At 33.4% G+C, this 18682-nt stretch overlaps 4 protein-coding genes across 4 annotated transcripts; 2 read left to right on the forward strand and 2 right to left on the reverse strand.

Annotated features, from left to right (window-relative positions):
- The first annotated feature begins 3782 nt into the window (after window positions 1-3782).
- On the forward strand, window positions 3783-7552 carry LOC139841267 (azadirone synthase LFS-like). The gene is made up of 11 exons (XM_071831689.1): window positions 3783-4049; window positions 4404-4599; window positions 5086-5184; window positions 5581-5632; window positions 5749-5870; window positions 5968-6068; window positions 6144-6202; window positions 6282-6338; window positions 6477-6522; window positions 6699-6778; window positions 7261-7552. Exons 1-11 carry the CDS (start codon window positions 3963-3965, stop codon window positions 7340-7342), a joined length of 981 nt encoding a protein of 326 aa, XP_071687790.1. The 5' UTR covers window positions 3783-3962; the 3' UTR covers window positions 7343-7552.
- Window positions 7553-7840: 288 nt separating this feature from the next.
- Window positions 7841-8712, reverse strand: LOC139840642 (NADP-dependent malic enzyme-like). The gene is made up of 3 exons (XM_071831099.1): window positions 8617-8712; window positions 8274-8402; window positions 7841-7929 (listed from the first exon to the last, which is right to left on the reverse strand). The coding sequence occupies exons 1-3, from the start codon at window positions 8627-8629 to the stop codon at window positions 7841-7843; spliced, it is 231 nt and encodes a 76-aa protein (XP_071687200.1). The 5' UTR covers window positions 8630-8712.
- A 457-nt stretch (window positions 8713-9169) lies between these two features.
- Window positions 9170-12634, forward strand: LOC139839855 (azadirone synthase LFS-like). The gene is made up of 11 exons (XM_071830370.1): window positions 9170-9445; window positions 9822-10017; window positions 10106-10204; window positions 10416-10467; window positions 10579-10700; window positions 10787-10887; window positions 10957-11015; window positions 11105-11161; window positions 11427-11472; window positions 11644-11723; window positions 12342-12634. Exons 1-11 carry the CDS (start codon window positions 9359-9361, stop codon window positions 12421-12423), a joined length of 981 nt encoding a protein of 326 aa, XP_071686471.1. The 5' UTR covers window positions 9170-9358; the 3' UTR covers window positions 12424-12634.
- A 106-nt stretch (window positions 12635-12740) lies between these two features.
- LOC139883206 (NADP-dependent malic enzyme-like) lies at window positions 12741-17494 on the reverse strand. Its single transcript, XM_071867417.1, has 18 exons — window positions 17321-17494; window positions 16698-16818; window positions 16518-16592; window positions 16202-16353; window positions 16014-16119; window positions 15831-15896; window positions 15582-15677; window positions 15333-15488; window positions 15158-15256; window positions 14990-15037; window positions 14853-14906; window positions 14676-14774; window positions 14484-14573; window positions 13989-14066; window positions 13820-13894; window positions 13633-13723; window positions 13371-13499; window positions 12741-13041 (listed from the first exon to the last, which is right to left on the reverse strand). Exons 1-18 carry the CDS (start codon window positions 17455-17457, stop codon window positions 12953-12955), a joined length of 1761 nt encoding a protein of 586 aa, XP_071723518.1. The 5' UTR covers window positions 17458-17494; the 3' UTR covers window positions 12741-12952.
- Between the last annotated feature and the right edge of the window lie 1188 nt (window positions 17495-18682).

The following is an 18682-nucleotide window of genomic DNA, read 5'->3' on the forward strand; positions in this document are numbered from 1 at the left end:
GAAAATATATATGTATATATGTTTTCATAAAGGTTGTAATTAAAAATTCTTTTGTACAAACTGTTAATGGAGAAAATATTTTAATGGGTAGGTAATACCCGAGGAATATTTAGATCTCACATTAATGAGTTACATTGTACATTCTTCCAATTTGATTCAACAGTCATTTACTATCCTACTTACATCCACCGATATACGTATCCGTTCATCACAGAATAACCATTTTCATTCAATTTCACATTTGGATTTTGACCTATCAGAATCCAACAAGTGGCATAATGAAGAAAACATTGGACAAAATAAAATTTGTTAGAAACAAACAAATTAACTATGAGAAAAATTTTGTTAAGAATCCACCCTAACTGTTCCTAGATAACTGTTCCTAGCTAACTGATTACATTTTATTTATCGCAATTTATATTCTCGCAATTTTATTTATCGTCATTTAATTTCTGTTATTTATTTTACGCACTTTAATCGGGACACGTATACAAGGTTTTGACATATCTTATCGACGCATCTATATATATTATTTGGAATAACCATAGACACTCTATATGCAGTAATGTTGGAGTTAGCTATACAGGGTTGGGGTTGATTCTACAATAATATATATACTTTGAGTTGTGATCGAGTCTGAGACATGTACACGGGTCACGATACGTATTAATTAATTCGAATATTATAAATTAAACAATATATGAATTATTGGACTGTTAACTGTGGACTATCGACTGTGGACTAATAGCGTTGGACAATTAAAATGAATTAAAATATTGATTATAATATATGAAACTAAACAATTCTTCAAGTTTGCCACTTGATTTCATCTTAAATCTCGTTTGTATCTTGACAATTATAAATCTGCGTTCAAATCTTTCATGATTCTTGAAAATACCTCAATCGAGACGATGAACCAACCGCACTTCATCTACAGAAAGAAAGATTGATGCGTATAGTTATGCACCTGAGAAACACTCGAAACCTGAGTAAGCGTTTAACACATATCTGTGCTAGCTCCTTTGGCGTTGTTATTACCGAAAATAACTTCGCAATTTCTTTTCAAATTAGCCAATTTTGTCACAGCTCCAGCAAATCAACTTCGACTTTCATTCGAATAAACCTTATTATAACTTTGATATATACGTTTGCTCTTTTCGTCATCATTACCGAAGAACCGTTTATATCTCACCACATTAGCAGTAAACTTACCAACAACTTCATTGATCTTTGACTTTCCGAAAAATCATTATATTTATCGAAACCCTATCATGCACTCATCTGCATCTTGTAACGATAGTTGCCATACCAAATACCGAGAAGCATTAATCATTAATTCTCGAATTTCGCAGCGTTCCTACGTCAATAGTTATACATCTATATATAACGTATATCTTCTGGACTGATGAATTTCAATCCAGAATCCATGAATTCCTAAAAAGCACTCTAGCTTACGAATCAGATCTCCGAAATTCTGAAAAAGCTGATGAAGAGGCGAAAACTGAAGACTGCCTTAACTGTCAAAAGTTGATGATAAAGAATGGAGTGTTGAAAAAGCTCAAAAGTTTTGATTTTGAAAAACGAATTGAGCAAACCCTGAAGTAGGCTATGGACAAATCACAAAGTCTAAACCTGCTCCAAAGAATCCAAATGATCCAGTATCTGCTGAAGTCATTAACGAATACCATGCTCCTGACTCTACACTTTTACAAACAAATCTTCATCATCATCCATCGATATTAGAAATTCTAAGATATTATCGTATCTTTCATTATAAATATCCTCGATATTTTTGAAGATATTTTTATAACAATTCTTGTATGAAATCATTTATATCTTCGCGCTATTTGCGTTACATCATAAAGGAAACTGTTTTAGTTTCTAAATTCTGAAAAGTTCAAATTTAAAATATGAATGATATTGAAGTAGTGTTGGGAGCTGAAGCATGAGTTAGTATAATATAATGACACTTGATCAACGTGATCATATTACAGTAAGTCATGCTGAGTTTCTAATGGAACGTGATGATTCACAGACTATAACGTCATCATGTGCCATGTTACATAACTCTTTCATTCTACCTAACCTCTAAACATATCAAGAGATTATTTTCTTGATAGTTCTATCCTTACCGTGATTTCAACAGTTTGCTAATTAATCATGATATTACATTTTCTTTCTGATTAGAAGATTTCCTTAAATTCCTTGAATTCCGGAAATCCAACATGACTACGTCAAAAATTAAGACGAAATTTTTCACTCTTTTGTGATAGCTTCACTCGTACGCTTCACATGATCGAATCGTTTTATCTATATTAATCAATAATGATAAAACTCTAACTCATATTCGTCATGAAAATATTTTTATTGTTAGCCATGACGACCTCACTCAAATTTCGGGACGAAATTTCTTTAACGGGTAGGTACTGTAGTGACCCGGAAAATTTCGACTAATTTTAAATCAAACTCTCGATACGATTTAATATCTTTGACACGATAAGCAAAGTCTGTTAGGTTGAGTCTCAAAGATTTTGAACTATTTTTACGAATGCAATGTTTGTAAAATGTATCATATAGAGGTCAAGTACCTCGCGATGTAACCAAATGTAATGTATTCGTCCTTATGGATTAGGACGGGGCATTTCACCTTATGCTTCAATAATTCAAATATCAATATCAATATCAATATATATAAATTGGCGTGATTTTATACATATTTCAGTTCAAACACAAATAGGAAGGATGGTAGGGGAAGAACAAGCTCATACCCAAAAAATAAAATAAAACCACATACATACCTACAACTCGACATTAAACTCGTAAAATTCAGACCAATAGTGACTGAGGCCGCTGGAGTATTGGAACTACACCAAATCGTGACTGAAATCGTAACCCACTGCCGACCGCCACCTGCAAACCCTTCGGAACTCGTCAGAAGTTGGCTCGTGTTCTTCATAAGAGTACCAAAAATTGAAATTATGAACTAGTAGCTGTTAGATCTTGATTCCTACAGCAAAAACATTGCAAAACTCTTACTGAATGCTCGAAGATCGATCTCAGTACCTAAAACAAACTGAATCATTCAAATTTGATGATTGAAGATTAGTTTGAGTTTTTTCTCACAATCTTTGACTTCACGAATTAGAGATCTGTGATGAATGAAATTTCAATCAGTTGCTTCTAGTAGCTTCACTAGATGATCACGAAACTGAAACTATATTCAATTTGACTTATGGAATGCTCTATAATTCCGAGACCTGAAAGTGTTGAAGTTTATGCCCGACGAGTGAGAATCTGATGTTTAATGAAGAATTGATTGATGTTTAGCTGTGAAAATCGATCACGAGTGTTAGGAATTGACACTAGATTACAAATATATGTTCAATTCAAAGTGTAAATCATCATTTGTGAGTTTGAGATTTGTGAGTTTGAGACGTTGAAGATGATGATGAACGAACAGTGAATCTGAATGAACTACAATCCGTTTAATTTAAACGGACGATTTTACCCATCACGTGTTTGGCACGTGATTACACTTGACGGATGAAATAAACGTCTGTCAGAAATTGGGACCATTTACATCGGCTATGTAAACCACAAGGACAACAAACCTCGAAAATGAACATCAGGGACCATTTACCCCATTTCATGTAAACCACAGGGACCATTTATCCAATTTTCTCTTTGATAAATAAATGAATTAATTAATAATTAATTATTATTTATTATAAATACTAAATTTAAAATTAATAGAATCAAAATACATTACGAATCAAATAACTTAAAAAATTAATCTACATGATGTTGATGGTCTGATAGATTCTTCGCCTATAGGGATTCAACGGCAGATACTTGCAGATTCACCCAATTCTTCCAGACAAAAACTAATATTCAAATCAAGAATAAAAGAATAAGCTTGAAATCAAAAGTCAAAATTACAAATTAAAGAAAGAAGAGAAACAATGGCGGATTGCAAAAAAGTTTCAAACTTGAATACTATTGATCTCTCATCCCCTGATATCACTTCCTCTGTTTCCTCACTCAAACAGGTCACTTTTTATATGTGTTTTTGTTTTTATTTGCCTAAATTGTGTATATTATATATCTATCTATCTATATATGTATATATAGGCCGCTTTTGTTTATGCAGGGGAAATTAATGATTTTTGTGTTATTGTGTGTGTATGTATAAACACGTGCATATCATGTGCTGTGTGCAGTCAGATGAAAATTTTGGATAGGTGGTGAAGAATATACATGTTGATTGTAATGATTTAGTTCCACAATTAGATTTTTTTTTATTTTTTTATTTTATTTTATTTTTATTTTTTTGAAAATTTGAAAATGATATGATTAATTTGGAATTCATGTTAAGATGTCTGATCTGTTATGTATTTTCAAAGGCATGCATGGATTCTGGTTTCTTCTATATAACCAATCATGGTATCAGTGAAGATTTTATGGATCAAGTTTTCAATGAAAGCAAGAAGTTTTTTGATCTTCCATTAGAGCAAAAAATGAAGCTTCTTAGAAACGAAAAACATCGAGGCTATACACCTGTCCTTGATGAAACTCTTGATCCTCAACATCAACTCCATGGTCAGTTTGTTATAAAAAGTTTCCAATAATCTTCTTATTATTGTAGATTTTCATAATTCAACTATCATGACTGCACAAATGTTTCATATACACGCTATTTTTTTTTTTAAGTAGCTCAAACCAGTGGCAGAAGTTGAACCCGAACACAGATGGGGTGGGTGCAATATTGTTGACTCGGTTAAGTTTTTTTCTTCCTCTTGGCTTCGTTTTAGAGCCAAGTCTGGTTTAAATTGGAACACTTGGCTTTTAGCCCCGTTGTAATACCTTTCTAGCATCTTGCTAGAGGGTAGTTTCGTTTAATGATATTTGGCCGTTCCAAAAAAAAAAAAAAAAGATGGGGCGGGTGCAAAAACTTAATAAGTTTTTCCTTGACAACGGGGGCAGATGGGGCAGGGGCCCCTACCTGTCTTCAATATATGTCTTCAATATATTCCGCCCTTGGCTGAAACTGTAGGATTTTATAACTTTCGCTAATCAATATTATAGGTGATCACAAAGAAGGATTCTATATGGGTATTGAATTGCCTGAAGATGATCCTGATTCTCAAAGGGAATTTTACGGGCCAAATTTATGGCCGGGCTCAGGTATTATTGTAAATTTATAGTCTTATTTGAGTGTTCGAAAATGGTAATTCGTCAATTATTTGGTGAAAGGTATTTTCGTTAAAAAGAAGAAAAAGTTCATGTGAATTAAAAGTGAAAGTCTTCTAAATAAGGCTAAAAAGTTATCATTTCGTTACAGATGGTATACAACTAATTATCTAAAATGATCTTATGACCTTTCTATTATAAGTAAGATAGTCATATAAAACAAACTACATTTATCCAAACATTTTAAACCAATTGGTACTTTTAAAATTCAAATCCTCGAAAAACTCCTACAGAGTGTTCTGTTCTGTTCGCCTACAATATTCAAACGTCAGCCGGGTCTTAATATTCTTATTAATCAAATTCTCTAAGATGTTTGAATGTTGGTGACAGATATCTTACCTGGATGGAGACAAACCATGGAAAAATATCATCGACAAGCACTGTAAGATATTACGATCCTATAAATTACCAAACTGTAAAGCGTATATATCGGGTACTATGACCGTAAACTGCCAATTTTCGTTGCGGATCCTAATGTTTGATTGTGACATTTTTTAGGAAAGTAGTTAAAAAAACCGCAAGGCTTATAGCTCTTGCACTTGATGTAGATGCCAATTTTTTTGACCAACCAGAGATGCTTGGCAAGCCTATTGCAACGTTACGCTTGCTTCATTATGGACGTAAGAATTCAAACTCTTTAAATGGTACTTGTAATTTTTCAATGTTTTTAATATTTTGTGTTATAAAAGACGATAAGAATGATGGTTTATGTTGTAGCTCAAGTATCTGACCCTGTAAAGGGAATATATGGAGCTGGTGCACACACTGATTATGGTTTGATTACTCTTTTGGCTACTGATGGTGTTCCTGGTCTACAAGTATGCATAGTTCATACTAACCAATTAATGCATATTGTTCAGTTTCTGAAATCTTTTTGTGTTTTTTTTTTTTAGATATGCAAGGACAAAGATGCGACACCTCGGGTGTGGGAATATGTTGAACCGTTAAAAGGGTAAGTTAGTAGAATATATATGCTGTAGAAGATTATTAGTAGTGTGTTTTATTTATGTTAGCTTATATGTTCATTGCAGAGCATTTGTGGTCAATCTTGGTGATATGCTAGAACGATGGAGCAATGGTATTTTCAGGTAGAGATTTCTACTTTTTGTTGTTGATTTGCGTAGTTGTCTTCTGAGATGAAGCCGAAAATCTATAATTTGATTGTTTCTGTTAGTTCTTTATAGTCCAAAAGGTTTGATTTTTGATTGTTTCTGTTACTTAAACAGGTCAATGTTGCATCGAGTGTTGGGCAATGGCCAAGAGCGATATTCTGTAAGACCTTCCGTTTAATTAATGAACTTTTTTTATTCTAGATTGATTCTTTGAATGATAAGAACGATAAATTTTACACATTATCTTCTTTGTAAAGTATTTCAATTTCTTAATTCTTTGATCTTTTAAGTAAGAAATTATACAAACTAATCTTTTCCTGGGTTTTGTACACGCAGATTCCATTTTTTGTAGAGCCTAGTCATGATTGTGTGGTTGAGTGCTTACCTACTTGCCAATCAAAACTAAACCCGTCCAAGTAAGTATTTGAAGTAACTTGGCTGTAGTAAGAATTTGAAGTGCTGAATGTGTCAAAATGGGCGGGTCACTCGAGTTTGGCGTTTAACTTCTTCAATAAAGTGAGTTTGGGAGGATTTTATGCATTTGATTGTCTGAATAAACTCCGTATGATGTTCAAGTTCAAAAGTATTCAACCCGATTTGAACTGTTTCATCCTTCAGTACCCATTTGACCCAGTAGATAACATAACCCAAAATTTTACACATTCATAAGTAGATGGTTCGAACTTTACACCTCTACTTAGTTTGAAAATTTGTGCACTTCAATACACCATGAAGCGCCTAATACACGTGTTTGGACAGTTGGCGACGTTTTTCCTTTTACCCTGCAGTTATCAGTTTGCATACGATATAGTTGAATAGATACTACATTTTTTTTTTTTTTTTTTTGCCTAATGGTGATCAACTGATATTTGGCTCAATTAACATTTTGATTATTTAGGTTTCCTCCTATCAGATGCGAGAAGTATCTTCTTCAACGATATCAAGACACCCATGCTGATCTTAGTACATACAAACCCTGAACTTCAAGAAATGGCATTCGGTTTTGTGTATTACAGAATGGCAACTATTGGCAGTTGGGACTTGGGAATTAAATTATTTTCATAGTAATTGCATGTTAACTATATCGTGCAACAAATAAAATTAGGATTAGTGATATTCGTTTAAGTAAGCTTTAATATGAAGTGATTAAACTTTTATAGTTTTATTCGATTGCAAACATCATGTGTTTATCAGTCACTTAGTTATAGCTTCATGATCACATCTTTCGCATGTCTTTGATTAAATAGCTAATACGAATGGTCTAATGAAGTAAAAAAAAAAAGTCAATATAATGATTAAAGTACAATTATTATTGAACTACACATAATTAACACCATAATAACTGTGTCCAAAATCAATACTAAATCACTCAAGAAAATAACATGATCGTTACAAAATACATGAAGGAAACACAAAACAAGATAACAATAGACTCGAAAAAGCAGAAACTCGAACCACAAAAGGAGTTAGTTAATGGTTTATCTGTAGCTTCGGTAGTTGGGAGTGCACATACAGCTCTCAGCATATTTCACTAGATCTGCGGGGCGTGGTAGACGTGTTGCCAAACCTGCAATTCATGACTCCGATTTGTTAAAATTAAGAAAACGATTTACTATTGTTTATCTGCCTGTATTTGAAGTAGCTAAATAATACAAAAGAAACAGTGGCCAGGTCAGAGGTCATAGGAGGTGACAAAACACATTTATATTTTTAAAGCATGATAAAACATTGTAATTCACATCATTCTGTTATTTTTTAGATCTCAATTTAGAATACTCTTTTCAACCCAATATGAACCTACACCTGAACCCTTCCGATGCAATAAGTTACTCATTATGGCCAGAACCACCTGACCCGCCCGTTTTGTGACAGATAAGTAAGATGTGACTCACCAAGTTCATAAGCACTCACCAAGTTCATAAGCTTTAGCAGCAACACTTGCAGCAATATTAGCTGAAATCTTTCTAATGTTAGTGAGTGGAGGATAAATCATCCCTTTATCGTAGTGCTCTTGTGTTACTTGATTAGCCAATGCTTCCACTGAATCAACACACATTACGATAAATTAGTAAAACGCTGATACATGTACATAGTGCCGTCCTGCCAAGTTTATGGGCCCTGTTCAATAAACAAAAGTGGGCCCTTTATATACGAAGTATTCGAACATATTGTTGAGTGGAGTATTGGATTACGTTGTATTTGACGTTAATTATGTTTTTATTTTTTAGTCTTTTTAAGAAACCGTAGTTCTTACCAGCCTTAATCATAATAGGCAAACTCCGTGTCTCGAAATCAACTTGTTGTCGTATTAAATCGAACAAAATGCTAAATCAAATCCGGTAACAAGAACTATCTTGTAATATTTTAGAAGAACCACCATGATATTTTCCTAACCACCGTCATATTAAACACGAAGTCATGATGAATGTTGAATGAAATTGGAATGAAGTTGATTAAATGGTATTGAAATGGAGTGAAAAAGTATGAAATGGTGAGTTTATTTATAATGGAGTAAATATTGATTTGAAAAAGAAAAAAAAAAAAAATTCAACCTTTGAATTTAAAGGGTTAAATTTTGACTTTTTTTTTTATTATTACTTAAACCTAAAGACTTGATTGGTTGAATGCGCCGAGCAACGGCTCCATGAACCACGCAATACGTCCGCAAGCCACATCACGCTTGCTAGTATCAACGCCGTTGAATGGCGTAGCCAACGGCGCGGTCAACCATGCACCGATATTAGCCGTCTAATAATAATAACATAAAATAAATAAATGACAAAGCAAGACAGAAGAATCAAAATCAGATAACTTAAAAAAAATATTTTCTACATACTGTGATGTTCTGATAGATCATCGCAAATAAAGATTCAAACGGCAGACACTTACAGATTCACCTAATTTCTTTCACCTAAAAATTAAAATCAAATCAAGAAAAAAAAGAATAAGCTTGAAATCAAAAGTCAAAAGCACAAATTAAAGAAAGAAGAGAAAGAATGGTGGATTGCAAAGAAGTTTCAAACTTGAATACTATTGATCTCTCATCCCCTGATATCACTTCCTCTGTTTACTCACTCAAACAGGTTTATTTCTATACGTGTGTTTGTTTGTATCTATTTTTATTTGTTTTTTTATTGTCATATTATCATCAATTATCAATCAATATCTCTATGTGACTATGTATGCATGTATGTCTATATGCTGCTATTGTTTATGTAGGTGAATTGAATAATCTTGTGTTGTTGTGTGTTTATGTGTAAACACGTGCATATCATGTGCTGTGTGCATTCAGAGTTAAAAATTAAATTGCTGGTGAAGAATATACATGTTGATTGTATTGATTTTGCTCTACATATCAGATTATCAGATAGTGTGACTTCTTTATTTTATTTTATTTTATTTATATTGAGTTTGAACATGAAATGATTAATTTGGAACTTATGTTTATGTATTTGATAGGCATGCATGGATTCTGGTTTCTTTTATATAACCAATCATGGTATCAGTGAAGATTTTATGGATCAAGTTTTTAATGAAAGCAAGAAGTTTTTTGATCTTCCATTAGAGCAAAAAATGAAGCTTCTTAGAAATGAAAAACATCGAGGCTATACACCTGTTTTTGATGAAACTCTTGATCCTCAACATCAACTCCATGGTTAGTTTGTTATAAAAAGTTTCCAATAAGTAGCTGAACTGCAGGATTAATTAACTTTCGTCAATCATAATTCAATATTATATCATAGGTGATTACAAGGAAGGATTTTATATGGGTATTGAATTGCCTGAAGATGATCCTGAAGCTCAAAGGGAATTTTATGGGCCAAATTTATGGCCCGACTCAGGTATTAATGTAAATTTAGTGAGTCTTATTTGAGTGTTCAAAAATGGGAACTCGTTTAGGAATTAATAGGTAAAAGGATTTTTGTTAAAAAGGAAAACTTTAGGTGAATCAAAACTGAATTGTGATAACAAAAAATCAAAAATTCAAACATCAAAATCTAATTGTTGCTATCAAAATTCAAATTCTCTAAGAGGTATGAGTGTTGGTGACAGATATCTTACCTCTATGGAGGCCAACTATGGAAAAATATCATCAACAAGCTCTGTAAGATTTTACGATCCTATAAATTACCAAATTCAATGCTATTTAGCTTCCTGTAAAACATATAGTCAACTGTCGATTGCGGTTCTCAATGTTTAATTGTGACATTTTTAGGGAGGTAGTTAGAAAAATTGCAAGGCTTATAGCTCTTGCACTTGATGTAGATGCCAACTTTTTTAACCAACCAGATATACTCGGCAAGCCTATTGCAACCTTACGCTTGCTGCATTACGGTGGTAAAAATTTGAACTCTTAAGCCCTTTTAAATGTTTAAGGTGTTTGTCATAAAAGACAATAATAATAAAGGTGGTTTATGTTATAGCTCAAGTATCTGACCCTGTAAAGGGAATATATGGAGCTGGTGCACACTCTGATTTTGGTTTCATTACTCTCTTGGCTACAGATGGTGTCCCTGGGCTACAAGTATGCAAAGTTCGTACTAGCCACTTAATGCATATTTTTCGGTTTCTGAAATATTTGTGTGTTTTTTAGATATGCAAGAATAAAGATGGGACACCTCGGGTCTGGGAATATGTTGAACCGTTAAAAGGGTAAGTCGGGAGAATATATATATGCTATAAAAGATAATTAGTAGTGTTTTATTCGCTTTTATTTATGATAGCTTATATGTTCCTTTCAGAGCGTTTGTGGTCAATATTGCTGATATGCTCGAACGATGGAGCAATGGTATTTTCAGGTAGAGGGTTTCTACTTTATTATGTTAACATAATATATGCTACTTATAAATAAATAAATAATATGGTAACATTAAATTTATGTTTAATAACATGTATTTTGTCTCTTAATGGTATTAACTCAAAGGACAAAAGTCCAACTGAACAAACACTATGCTGACTAAAATAATGCAAAATATCCAATTTGAAATACATTTTTTAGTTTTTAGCAATCTGCCACATTGTATCCTTGTCCTATGCAACCTGTCCTAAATTTTACCTAAACAGGTCAACGTTACACCGAGTGTTGGGCAATGGCCAAGAGAGATATTCTGTAAGACCTTCCGTTTATACAGTAAACTTTCTTCATTCTAGATTGATTCTTTGTATGACAACTTTTTCACACCTTGTCTTGTGTGTAAAGTATTTTAATTTCTTATTAAACCTTTCATCTTTTAAGTATGAAATCTTACAAACTAATCTTTTCCTACTTTTTTACAAGCAGATTCCATACTTTGTAGAGCCTAGTCATGATTGTGTGGTTGAGTGCTTGCCTACCTGCCAATCAAAACTAAACCCTCCCAAGTAAGTATTCTTAAACATCTCCATTAAGAAAGTAATTATATGCTCTACTTAGTTTGTAAGAATGATTGATTTTGGACAACTTATGAAAAATTGAATTCAGAGTACCGGCACTTATTGTCCATGATCACTGCTATACGAAAAAAATAGTGCCTTTCTCAATACTGCACAAGAGAAATAACTTGGTTTTAGCATAAATTTGAAGTACCGAATATGTCAAAATGGACGGGTTGGTCGAGTTTGGCGTTTAACTTCTTCTGATTGTGTGAATACACTTCTAATGATGGTTCAAGTTCAAAAGTATTCACCCCATTTGAACTGTTCCATTCTTTAGTACCCATTTGACCCATTAGAGAACGTAACCCAGAATTTGACACATTCATAAGTAGTAAATGAGTTGAACTTTACATCTCTACCAAGTTAGCTTGAAACTTTTGCACTTCAATGCAACATCAAGCGCCTAATAAACGTGTATGAACAGTCGGAAGCTGGTGACATTTTACCTTTTCCCTTACAGTATTCAATTTGCATACTATATAGTTGAACGTGTAGATATAACAACGTTTTTTAATTTGAGATTTATCAACTGATATTTGGCTCTCTTAATTTTTTAAAATTTAGGTTTCCTCCTATCAGATGTGACAAGTATCTTCTTCAACGATACCAAGACACCCATGCTGATCTTAGTACATACAAACCCTGAACTCGAAGATATGGCATTCGGTTTGTTGAATTACAGAATGCAACTATTGTCAGTTGGGAATCAAGTGTACAACAAATAATATTAGGATTAGTAATATTCGTTTAACTCAATTTAATATGAAGTGATTAAAGTTTTATAGTTATATATTCGATTGCAAACATCATGTGTTTACTAGTCACTTAGTTATATCGTCATGATCACATCTTTCGCATTTGTCTTTGATTAAATTGCTAATACGAATGGTCTAACGAAAAATTCTGATAGTTTTGACAGATCTTCGTGATCGCCATAGAAGGCGAGTATATTATAACTTGACACAGACTGAAGTAAAATAAAGTCAATATTCAATATAATGATTAAAGTTCTATTGTTATTGAACTACACAGCATTCACACCATAACAACTGTGTCCGAAATCAATACTCAAGAAAAAGAAAACAATGATTAGAAAATACATGAAGGAAACACAAAAAATATGACAATAGACGGGAAAAAGCAAAACTCGAACCACATAGGAGTTAGCTAATGGTTCATCTGTAACTTCGGTAGTTGGGAGTATACATACAGCTCTCAGCATATTTCACTAGATCTGCGGGGCGGGGTAGATGTGTTGCCAAACCTGCAATTCATGACTCCGAGTTGTTAAAATTAAGAAAACGATTTACAATTGTTTTTCTGCCTGTAATTGAAGTAGCTGAATACAAAAGAAAAGGTGTCCAGGTCAGAGGTCACAGATGGTCACAAGTCAACCAAATTATATTTTTAATGCATGATAAAACATTGTAATTCACATCATTTTGTTATTTAGATCAATTCAAAATACTCTGATTATTGTAATTCATAGAAACTTGAAGTATCGGGCAGAAAGTAAGATGCAAAAAGTTACTCATTATGACCAGAACAACCTGACCCACCCATTTTGTGACAGATAAGTAAGATAGGACTCACCAAGATCATATGCTTTAGCAGCAACACTTGCAGCAATATTAGCCGAAATCTTTCTAATGTTAGTGAGTGGAGGATAAATCATCCCTTTATCGTAGTGCTCTTGTGTTACTTGATTAGCCAATGCTTCCGCTGAATCAACACACATTTCAATAAATTAGTAAAACGCTGATACATGTACACACCAGTTTGAACAGATTCATATATATGTAACTATTTTTAATGCATCCTTTATGGTATTAATTATATTAATAATGGTGCTTACATGCTGCCAAAAGCATCTCATCATGTACACGGATTGCACCAGCAATGACCAATCCAAAACCAAGTCCAGGGAAGATGTAAGCATTATTTGCCTGAATATATATAAAAAAAGAAAAGAACATGAGCATGCATGATTAAATCACAGTTTGTATATCACCAAGACCATAATGTAAAAGAGAAAGTATGACCTGGCCAGGAATGAAGAGTTTGCCATTGTATTCATAAGGATCAAAAGGACTGCCACTGGAAAATATGGCACGGCCCTACACAATGATGGATTAAGTGTTAGGTTTGTTTTAAGATGAAATTATTTTCGTATAGAAGCTCAAATGATAAGAAGTTTCTAAGTTTAAGAACCTCAGTCCAAGTGTAAGCTTGTTCAGCAGTGCACTCAGCTTGTGATGTTGGATTGGAAAGAGCCATAATAAGTGGTGTCTGCATACATTTTTAATCGTTACTTTAGTTTGTGTTTCTCTGTTATATACAAGATTGTAAAAGTCTGTAGTCAGGGAAGTTGGTCCGGACCTTGTAAGGACTAATTGGCCAAGTCTGAGACTAGTCGGGGGACTAATCGTCAGACATTGACCAACTTTGACTTTGTATTTGACCTATTTTGACCGATCTTGACCAAATAAATCGGACTTTGACGGATTAAATTGAAACTTTTGACAACTTTAACCGAATAAATTGGGTAAGTGGAAGGCTAATAGGGAACCAGTCAGACTACTTCAAAATCCCGACTAGTCGGGGGACTTTTACAACCATGGTTATATATGAATGATGAAATGAACAAGTGTGTGTGTGTGTGTGTGTGTGTTGAGAGAGAGAGAGAGAGAGAGAGAGAGAGAGAGCCTTGTTGTTGGCTGCCATAGTTTGAACCACGTCCTTTGTAAATGTCTGTCCAACCCCAGATGTTCCGATGAGGACAGTTGGTTTGATGGCCTAATAAAAATTGAAAAAGAAAATCAGTGAATATGCAAAATGAGTTATAAGTTTTTTATTAATCGGTAAAAAAAAAAAAAAAAATTTGTGAAGTCGTCTCACCTTGACGGCATCTAAAAGAGTTGAAAGGGGGTCATGTTCATGAGCCCATGGTTGCTTGAAGTGCTGAAGGGATCCCTTACGAGAGCTAACAATTAACCCCTGAAAAAGCATTTATTTACCATGTAAGAACAAAAGCAGCACGATAATATAACAAAATATTGATCCACGTTTACCCACCTTAGAGTCCACAAGCCAAATCTTTTTGCGAGTTTCTTCGATAGGAATATTCGTCTGTAAAAATCAAGTGATAAGAACACTAGAAATCATATATGTACCTTACACATACTCAGTATTGTTACAAATTGAAGTTGTACCTTTGTTGATATCTCAAGGGCTATAAGCTCTGCTATGCCAGTTCCCGCCTGAAACACAATGATGTGTAGGATAAGATATTGATTCAAAGATTAGCATATTTATATTCATATTTTCATATATTATATAAATATAAATAATAAATTAATGTACAAAAATAAAAATCTCACTTCTCCAGCACCAAGGAACATGAAGGTGTGATCAGCCAAGCTACCACCAAGTAATTTCAGTGATGCAACAAGTCCTGCAAGAACCACAGATGCAGTCCCCTGAACCAAAAGAAACATAGTTATACAGTGATACAGAAACTAGCACCAGGGTAATTGATCAACCAACTATATATACCTGGATATCATCATTAAATACCAAATGAGAGTTTCTATATTTGGATAACAGCTCAAACGCATTGTGATTTGCGAAATCTTCAAACTGCACAAGGACTTTCTCACCATAGTTCTGCTTGACTGCAGACATGAACTCTTCTAGTAACTCATAATATTCCTACAGTAAAAAAAAGTTAATAACATGTAAAATTTGTATCCATTACAATGCGAGACATAAGTACGTTATGACCACGTGCAGTAATCAATGTACCTTCCCAGTGGCCCTCTTTTGTTTGAGGCCAATATAGAACTCATCATCCAGTAGCTTCTGGTTGTTTGTCCCCACATCAATGGTTACAGGTAAGCACTGCATAGTCAAGTTAATAACCATTAATAAATTTGCAATGAATACGGATATAAATTGGCACATGTGTATATCTACCTAATATATTGAATACAAAAGCAAGTAATCATATTATAACCACTATCAAGAATCATCACATTTCGAATGAAAACTTACCGCAGAAGGCCTAACTCCTCCAAGTGCGGTATATAAAGCAAGTTTCCCAACCGGAATACCCATGCCCTGTACATAAATAGTTCCATTTTTAGACTACAATTCTATCACAAGTTCAAAACCGATAAAACTTTAATGACGTTTATGAAACGAAATCATACAGGAAACAGAATCAGCTTATTTTACCTGACATCCAAGATCTCCTAGTCCCAAAATACGCTCGCCATCTGTCACCACGATAACTTGAATACTCCTCTCGGGCCAGTTCTTTAGTACCTCAAGAACCTTTCCCCTGCAAATTCACATAATTGTTAACTCATACTAAATTATTATAACCTATATCAAGTAAACACAGCTCAATCTAAAATACATACTTCTCTTTCAAACTAATGTAAAGACCCTGAGGACGCTTAAAAATACTTCCATATTTCTGGCAGGCCTCTCCAACTGTAGGAGTGTATACAACAGGTAAAAGTTCTTCCACATTATCAATAAGAAGCTTGTAGAACAACCTCTCGTTTCGCTCCTGTAAACCATATTGTCAATATTTAAGGCAATACATCGAACACAATATGAACTGCCAATAATCTGATCATTTGTGCAGTAACAATTTTCAATGTTAAATATATTGATCACTGAAAGTCAAAGAAAAGTCAATGAAGACAATATGAAGTTTCAAGTGATAGATACCTCTAGTTCCATCATAGCCATATACTTGTGCAACGGAACTTCATAACTTCTAATATTTTGCATCAATTTCTTCTCCTGATAAATCACATAAAGCCGAATTACCTTAAATAAGCATAAACGGCGATTTTTTGAACTAAACTGTTCTTCAGTGTTCATGAAGATTACAGAACAAACTCAAACCTGAAGCTCTTGTGTGGCAATAGCCGGTGGCAACAAACCACGCAAGTAATGAGCATCTCTTTCCCTCTCAGTAAATGCAAGTCCCTTGTTATGATGTGGATCCCTCAGCAAAGTGTATCCACTACAAGCAATCATCATTTTCACTTTCAGTATTAAAAATAAACCTAAACCTGAATAATTTAAACTAATTTACTTTTTTCAATAAGCAATTTAAACAAAATTAAACAAGCATAAAATCAGTAAATCATCCGTCAAAGTTCAAATCATCATCAATTGGTAAATCACTCCAAACTTTATCAAACTCGATTTCAAGTTTCACATCCACAGATTATAAATACAGATTTCACATATACAGCAACAGCTATATACATAAATATTTATGTGTGAGTGTATGTATATACAGCAACAGTGTATGTATGTATATACGTATACGGTATATCAATAATTTTAAGCTTCATATGAACAATCATATATTCATATATTAACTTCGAAACGAGTAGTTAAACATGCAAACTTAGATCATACAAGCTTAAATTCACGTAATGAACAAATACGATTGATTGCAGCGATTAGTAATTAAGTAATATATTATATTGTAATGTAATGTTAATAATAATATATACCTAGCGACGGAAACAGTCCAGGGAGTGACGAGTTGATCTTCGGTGGCACGATCTTCACCGTAAACATCCTCAACGCCACCGCCAACGGTGGAGTTAGGGTCAACGAAGGACTCATCATGCTTCGACGTGCTCTCCATTTCTTCTAGTTTTCTTTCAAATGTTCAATTTTATTTTTAATTCTCAAATTATGTGATTAATTTTTACATAGATACAGGTATATATATAGATGCCAACTTACCAAATATTTTTAGGAAAAAGTCAAACATATACGTGTTGTAGTCAAACTTTGTTTATATTTGATTCAGAGTTTTGGTGTTAACCAGTTCTTGAACCCTCGCTTCGCGTTGGGGTTCGGTTTTCAATGTTTCTTATTGCGTTTAGTTTGTAAAATTATTTTGTGGATAAAGAATGATATCGTTGAAGCGCAACTCGAGTCGAACTAAAAGGTATAACCCGTGAAAGATTTAAATGTTATTTTAAATTAACAATATATGTCCATCTCCGCGTTTAGCTATGTAATTATCGACTTTTAAAAATTTAAAGCAAAACAACGTGTATGAAAAGTACCTCAAATATTTAACGTTTTTTTAAAAAGCGTCTGTTTTGCGTATAGTTAGTTACATTGTGTTCTTAAAATTATTTTGAGTTTAACGATGGTGTCGGAAAAATTTAACTCGTTGCGAGCGAGAAGGTATGACCCGTTAAATATTTAGGTGGATTTTATTTAAGATTTTTTATGAAAATGGTTATTTGACATCTTACCTCCTGTTTGGGGGGTCGATTTGAATATTTGAAAAAGGTGTGGGGTCTTTTTGGTGTAGTGAAATTTAATTAGATTTAAAAAAATGAACGGACGAAAATGCCCCTGATTACTATTTTGTCTATTATGTAATATAGTAAATTTAAAATTGTGTATTCGGTGACATCTTTATTTGTAATTAATCAATCATGCAACGTAGACAAACTTTGTATTACACTGATATAAATAAAATTAAAAGTCAAAATTAAAAGATTTTTACTTTGATATAAAGCCCCGAGTAAGTAATGGGTGCAACATGTTAATGGAGACGTGGTGGGCCAAATGTATGCATAACGCGAGTTCAGAAGATTTATTTATTTTATTTGTTTATTTGATTTGATAATTGATAGAATAGAATGAGAATATTAAAATTGGGATCCGAAGAATAGAATGGAAAATGGTTTTAGTTCTAGATATAGGACGGTAAAATCTTTCTTTCCGATAATTGTGATGTGTATTGATTGTAAGAACTGAACTTTTTAGGCGAAATGATTATAACGTGTTAACGTGGTGAAATGAATAAGTGTAGTGAATAACTAGTAAGATAACCCGAGAAATTACGG

This window comes from Rutidosis leptorrhynchoides, chromosome 1 (genome assembly GCF_046630445.1).
Source record: "Rutidosis leptorrhynchoides isolate AG116_Rl617_1_P2 chromosome 1, CSIRO_AGI_Rlap_v1, whole genome shotgun sequence".
Lineage (NCBI taxonomy): Eukaryota > Viridiplantae > Streptophyta > Magnoliopsida > Asterales > Asteraceae > Rutidosis > Rutidosis leptorrhynchoides.